The 6,501-nt window shown below is 37.5% G+C and overlaps 1 protein-coding gene across 1 annotated transcript; it reads right to left on the bottom strand.

Annotated features, from left to right (window-relative positions):
• Window positions 1–290: 290 nt before the first annotated feature.
• On the bottom strand, window positions 291–6,190 carry LOC147853052 (nudix hydrolase 15, mitochondrial-like). Its single transcript, XM_087332763.1, has 4 exons — window positions 5,988–6,190; window positions 978–1,120; window positions 704–823; window positions 291–557 (listed from the first exon to the last, which is right to left on the bottom strand). The coding sequence occupies exons 1-4, from the start codon at window positions 6,112–6,114 to the stop codon at window positions 351–353; spliced, it is 597 nt and encodes a 198-aa protein (XP_087188889.1). The 5' UTR covers window positions 6,115–6,190; the 3' UTR covers window positions 291–350.
• Between the last annotated feature and the right edge of the window lie 311 nt (window positions 6,191–6,501).

Genomic DNA, 6,501 nt, shown 5'->3' with positions numbered 1-6,501 from the left:
TTTATCTTCTATTACTCTATGAGAATGCCTTGATTCAAATTTGTTTATTAATGGGGACAGTCTTGTGGTTTTTTCATAAGCAAGCCTGTTGCTTACCTTATCCCTTGATGGTGAGTGTAATCTGCATGATGAATCAATCCTTTAATTTAGAGAAAAATAACACAATGGCACTCATGAGAACACTTAATGCCTTGATTCGAATTTATTTATTAACAGGGACAAAGTCTTGCGGTTTTTTCATACATGAGCATGTTTACCACATCATCCGTTAATGGTGATTGTAATCTACATGATGAATCAAGAAATTAATTTAGAGCAAAATAATACAATTAAATTTTAAAAAAACAGTATCATAGTTTTGGAGCTGATGAAGTTCTCTCTGATTGCAACTCATCAAATATTGGTGGCCGCTCATAGACTACTGAAGCACATTTTATCAAGATTGCAGCAGTTAGACCCCATATTACAAACTTCTGATTGGCAACCTCATAATCAAAATAATGTATGGGATATATATAATCGAGCCATTTTCGTTGCTCCAATCGATGTTGCTTGTCCTACAAATAAATAAAAATTTATATAAAAATGTTTGTCTAAAATTAACAAATCAATTGTTCATAGAGCATTCGATTCCTTATGATGTGGGGAAATAAAATAATATGTAGATTTGCAATGAGCTCAGTAATTAAAGTGATGAAGACACCTTAAGAAACATATCCAATGGTGCATCAAAAACAGCATCAACCTCTCCAAGATTGGGAATAGGTGTAAACTTGTTTCTCTCAGATAGCAACGCTATAACTGGAGTAACTCTCAAAAGATTCTGTCACATATTTTGCATAAAGAAAATTAATTCAAATAATCATTATAAACTATACAAGTTTTGATATCAATAGACAGAAGTGCTTCATTAATATTTTCCATAAAGACCATTAATGCGATCAACCAAAAGAAATGAGAGATTATTATAGGCCAACCTTTGAAATGAAGGGCTTGACTGTTGTCACAATTTTAACAAGGGAAGGATCTAACCCAATTTCTTCTTTGGCTTCCCTGAGAGCAGTTGCAATATCATCTTTATCTTCCTTGTCTCTTTTCCCTCCTGGAAGGGCAACTTCACCTGCAATTGAAAGTTTCCATCAAATTTTGGAACCTTAACTATCGAATTTCCTTTCCTTTCATACATATACACATGTATATGTTAGAGGGTGGCAGCTCCAGACCTACACTCTCTTTCATCTTTATTATCTCTCTTCTACATTCTCTCTCTTCCTAGATTCTTCTCTCTAGAGTCTGCAACTCTTTAAATGCCTTTTATCTTTTCCACTTTTTCCAAGATATTCCCTCTTATTCCTAGTTTATTGTACCTGTTTGGTGTACAAGAGTCACTTAACTACCAAACAACCATTTCACCCCCAATTTTGTATAAATAGGCTATACCAGCCTCTTTCGTAAGGACTTTATTTTTGCTGCTACTTGCAAACAAGCTCTATTCTTTGGCTGTCTCCTCTTTGCAACTATGTTTGCTACTGCTGTCTAACAGCCTTCTCACAGCTTGGCTGTGTCTATTTTGTTCTAACAACCAATCCGCTACTGCTATTAACAGCTTTTCTCACAGTATAAGTATGCATGTACACATGTAAATCTCACACTAATTTGTTACTGAAGAGCAAATAAGTGCACGTGTAAATGCCTAAGAGCATTTTTCAGGATATATAATGATGTTTCTACTATCATAGGATTTTTACCTATTGTTCTTATGACACTCATAGAGGGCAATAATAAACTTCCATATTGGCATCTCGCAAAATTAAATCATTCAAGGTTTGTGAAATCAAATAATTCGACAGTCCTGATTGCTCCAAGCCCAACGTGATTGTTAGCATGGAAAAGGCATAATACAGATGCATGGTATGCAATTTTCGTGGGAGAGCAGATTTTCTATTGGCGTTCATTCAGCACATGAGAGAGAGACTAGAATCCAAGGTAAGACTTAGTAAGCCTATATGAGATAGTGGAAAGTGAGAAATCAGAGGTGTTAATCACAAGGGTAGAGTCCTCTTCACAACCAAATGACAGATATCCTTTCGAGATGTTTATAGCATTACTTCAAGAACAAAAGCTGTGGATGGGACACATCCATAGCCAGATACAGATTCTGCATTCTCTAAAGATACCACAAGTATGGTCAAAAGGGGTATGTGGCTTGAGACTGCAAAGTCAAAAGCCAAGAGTTGCTGCTAGATGAGGGTCTTCCAGTAAGCTTCAAGTCATTCGAATGAGGGTAAGAGAGTAAATTTGTGGCTAGTAGTGGAAATAGATAGTGGCTGGTCCTCGGGCCTCACGGAAGTGTGCTCTCGTCATAGTTATTAAAAGACACGTATTTTATGTCCACAGTACATTTTAGAAGACCACGTATTCTATGTTTTATAACTGCTATTTCAAAATGTTTCACGTTTTTTACATATAGAACAAATATTTAGTGTTTCCAAAAAAATATAAAAAATAAAAGTTGGCCAAAAAACAAGTGTTAGATGCAATTAAATATAAGACATATTTAGCATATTCTACGTACTTAACATATTTTATCTTTAGAATGTGTATTCTAAGTATTTAAAAAACAGGAATAATTTTAGAATATGTAGCATCATACTCTACATGTATGGTATTCTAAGTATTCTATAACTATGGCTCTAGTGCAGATGCATCACAAGACACATGACTCCTAGATAGTGGTGCAAGCAGACACATGACAAGTCTCCAGAACATGATTGGCATCAAAGATGTGTACATCATGATGGAGACCAATGAGAGAAGTGGGTCGTAGATGTGAAGACCCAAGAGGGTTGAACTAAGTGCCTCGAAGATGCACTTGTGGTTCCCCAAATCTGCCGGTGTCGAGGTTGGCACATGCTGGTTATGAGGCAATCATTACGGATTCGATCAGCCCTGAGCAACTCAATTTGGCTCAAGTGGAATGCCCTTCTTGAATAGAATAGATCTTTTATTGCCCATGATGAGGCCAATTTTGACCTATGGGACCAAATCAACATATCATCTTGTATGTGACTCCTTCCAAAGAAGGGGGAATACTACTCTGTAGTAAAAGCTCTCGATGTAAAAACAATGCACGCTATGTGTGTTCCCCCGTCTTAGTGGAAATTTGAGTATGACACTCACAATTTCATGCCTGTCTAACAAGTCATCATACTTCTCCCACATTTGCTAAGCATGTAATAACTGATATTCACCCTCTACTAGGTTTTCATTGCATATCTTCATATTTGGGTGATGATGCCATGATGCTACCTCCACACCTAACATGTGTGAGCGAGTTCAAAGAAGTGTTAATGTTATCCCAAAGCCAAGGCTCATGGGGGTAGTGAGATGCGATCACATAAGTTTTGACATTTTTTTTCCTTGTACTGGGGGCATAATGGGGGGTTGATATTTGCAATGTAATATTCCAGTTTTGACATTTTTTTAAATCTTGCACTTCATCCTTAGTGCCTCTAGTAATCTACCCTCAATGATCATATACTTCATCACGTCATCTAAGAGTTCCAATAGACGTTTTACTCCCCATCTCTTAAATCATTTCATAATGTCAAGCAACCAGACACATGGGAGGATTTTGTTCTTATTAGTTTTTTGCCCCTTGCATCCTTTGTTCCATGCTTCTTCAGGTATATCCTTGACTTTAGTGATATATTTGTATACTCTTTGCATGGCTGGAGGCTCTATGGGTCGAGGACCTATTTCTAATAGTATTATAGGGTAGGATATTGAGGATTTTACCCCCAATTGTCTACGTAAGAACATTTTTGGATTTTCTCTATTTCATTCCATGCACTAAGTGCAATAGCGCCACCCCACACTTCCACTCCATGAAGCAACACTTGGACCACTATACCACTGAATAGCATCAATCCAACTTCCCATCCTCTAGTACCACTTTGATTGCATTGATTCTCGAATATATAATAACTCTTCCAACTTGCCTGAAGTCTAGACTAATAGCATAGATTCCACCTATTTGTCAATGGGACATTAGTACCAAGGTATTTGAAGCTTTGCACCACTTGTATTGGTTCTCCGTTGTATGTAAAAGTGGGGTAGTGTCTTGGTTTTATTGCCTTTATCGCCATCATTTTTGTTTTCTCCATGTTGACATGATTTGACTGAATCAAGTGTTGCAATACCATCCAAATTTATATGATTTTTGTTTTCTCCATGTCCATTACATCAAGTGTTGCATACCATCCAAATTTATATGAGAGTAAGATAATATCATCAACATATAGGAGTATAAAAAGAAGCTCATGCATCAGTTTTGGCCCATCCAATTCTTCTTCTTTTGTAGCCTTATTTGATATTTCTTCAAGTTTATCAATGCATACACCAAAGCATGTCGGAGAGAGTGGACACCCTTGTTTGACCCTCATGTTAAATAGCACTTCGCGAAACCACTATCCCAATTGGCACCTAACTGGCTCATACAATCATGCTACAACTACTCTATACTCTAATGGCATTCTAATCTCTATCATTCTTTTTCAGAGCTCACTCTGTGGTACAATGTCAAAGGATTTCATGGAGTCCACAAAACAACAATATAGCGTTTTCCCTTGAAGTCAACTTTCTTTCACTAACTCTTAGTATAACCAAATGAATGATAGTTGAAAGTTTCGGTCTAAAGCCTGCTTCACCAAGAGCTTGCTTGTGATGATGTTCAGCCCATGAGCTAATCTTTTGTTACATAACAGTGCTATATAACTTTGCCATAACTGAGCTAACCATTATATTTCGGTAGCTGGATACCAAAAAAAATTCTCGTCCTTTATGGATTGGTTTAGCCAAACTCATGAGCCAATCTTCTTGGAAACCTTGCTTGATACCTTGATCCATTATAGTTGCTGTCCATTGACAAGTTTGTGGTCTTGTCAATTTCAAGTCCTCACTTTTCATTAAAGTTGCATTTCCCGGCATCTTTTTTGCCCCACTATCAATGTCTTCAATAGACACACATACCTTATATGGTGTGTCCATACTCGTTGTCATAGGCATTTTCCCATCATGCATATAAAGCTTACGTACATATTGTTTCATCTCTTCAATGGTGAATTCACCAATAATATCTTCCTTTTTGCCCTTGAGTTGTCTCCATGTCAACTTTGGTTGGAGTTCAAACATTTTTGTTTTCTTCTCTTGCATTTGACAGCGTTGCCTCATCTTCTTCCTCATCATTCTTCCATATTGATACAATGTTAGGGCTCCTCATTTTTATCTTTTGCAAGCTTGAACATTTTGAGATGAGTCTTGCATTCATCATCAAACCAAGCTTCGTATGGGAAACTATGCATTTGATGTCCATCAACACGTCCACAAAAATATTGATACCATAACTTGAGAATGACATCTGCCAATTGCTCCCGATTTATTTTCACATCTTTACCAGGGTAGAAGTTCATGACATAACTCTCAACCTAATTTCCATATAGAATAGCTTTTCCATAGCAAGGTCGCATAATGTCCCTCTTTTCCTTTTGTACTCGAATGCATTCATCGATGGCAAGTACTAAATAGCAGGATGAAGGCCTGACCAAAATTACACAGATACAGCAACTTCATGATGTTACGCTGGCTCCAAAGTGCTTACATAACTTTCGGCAAAGTGGCAGACCAAACAAAACTAACAAATAATCCTATGTTAATAACAAGAGAGAGAGAGAGAGAGAGAGTGTGTGTGTGTATAATCATGGCCAGTGCGACATATTGAAAAAGCATTCCATGGGTTGCATTCACTGCCATCGCCTAAGCAGCAGAGCCAGCCAACCAAGGAGTAATCCTAAGCTAATAGCAAGAGCGAGTATATGTACATACTAATCTATAATCACGGACAGGTAGATAGGTTGAAAAAGCGTTATTTATTTATTTGTTTGTTTGTTTGGGAATAGAGACTCAGAGATACAGAAGAAAAACCATACCAGAGTGTGAGGAAAGGGATTGTGCTCGTTTGGTGAGAAGAACTCGAATTTGTTCAGCTTCATCTCGGAAGAGGCAGACAAGGACAGCAGCATGGCCTTTGGCAAAGGGAATCCTGAAGTTAGCCATAGAAGCAAACCAACCGATGGTATCCTTACTCTAAACCGCGTGCTTATTTTCTGCTAGATTTAGGAGGAGGATCGCTGGTGTCGTAACAAGGTGGATATTTCGCAAATTACGTCTTCTTCTTCTTCTTCTTCTTTCTTCCACGACTCTAGGGTTCTCCATCCATCAACAGTAGGGTTGCTTCTTCTTCTTCTTCTTCTTCTTCTGCAGAGGATCGAAGCAGGGGATGGGTGTATCTGCGCAGCAAAATAGAAAGCGAGAAAAGCAAGGAACAACAACAGACAGACAGATTCATTCATGGTGGGCTTCTTCTATTCTAATTTCTAATTTCTTTCTATTCTATTCCATTCATTCATTCATTCATTTTTCTTCACTAATTGAAAACTTAAA

Source organism: Azolla caroliniana, unplaced genomic scaffold (assembly GCF_043228905.1).
Source record: "Azolla caroliniana isolate FFs.n. ecotype wild unplaced genomic scaffold, voAzoCaro1.0.p SCAF_17, whole genome shotgun sequence".
In the NCBI taxonomy this organism is placed as follows: Eukaryota; Viridiplantae; Streptophyta; class Polypodiopsida; order Salviniales; family Salviniaceae; genus Azolla; species Azolla caroliniana.
Note: the sequence above shows the minus strand (reverse complement) of the source record. Positions and strands in the feature narration are given on the sequence as shown.

Excerpts from the sequence above, each read along its gene's own strand:
- LOC147853052 (XM_087332763.1), bottom strand. The coding sequence starts at position 6,114 with ATGGCTAACTTCAGGATTCCCTTTGCCAAAGGCCATGCTGCTGTCCTT. Across the intron at positions 1,121-5,987 it reads ATCCCTTTCCTCACACTCTG|GTGAAGTTGCCCTTCCAGGA; the intron begins GTATGGTTTTTC and ends TTTCAATTGCAG. Across the intron at positions 824-977 it reads TCAAGCCCTTCATTTCAAAG|AATCTTTTGAGAGTTACTCC; the intron begins GTTGGCCTATAA and ends AATATGTGACAG.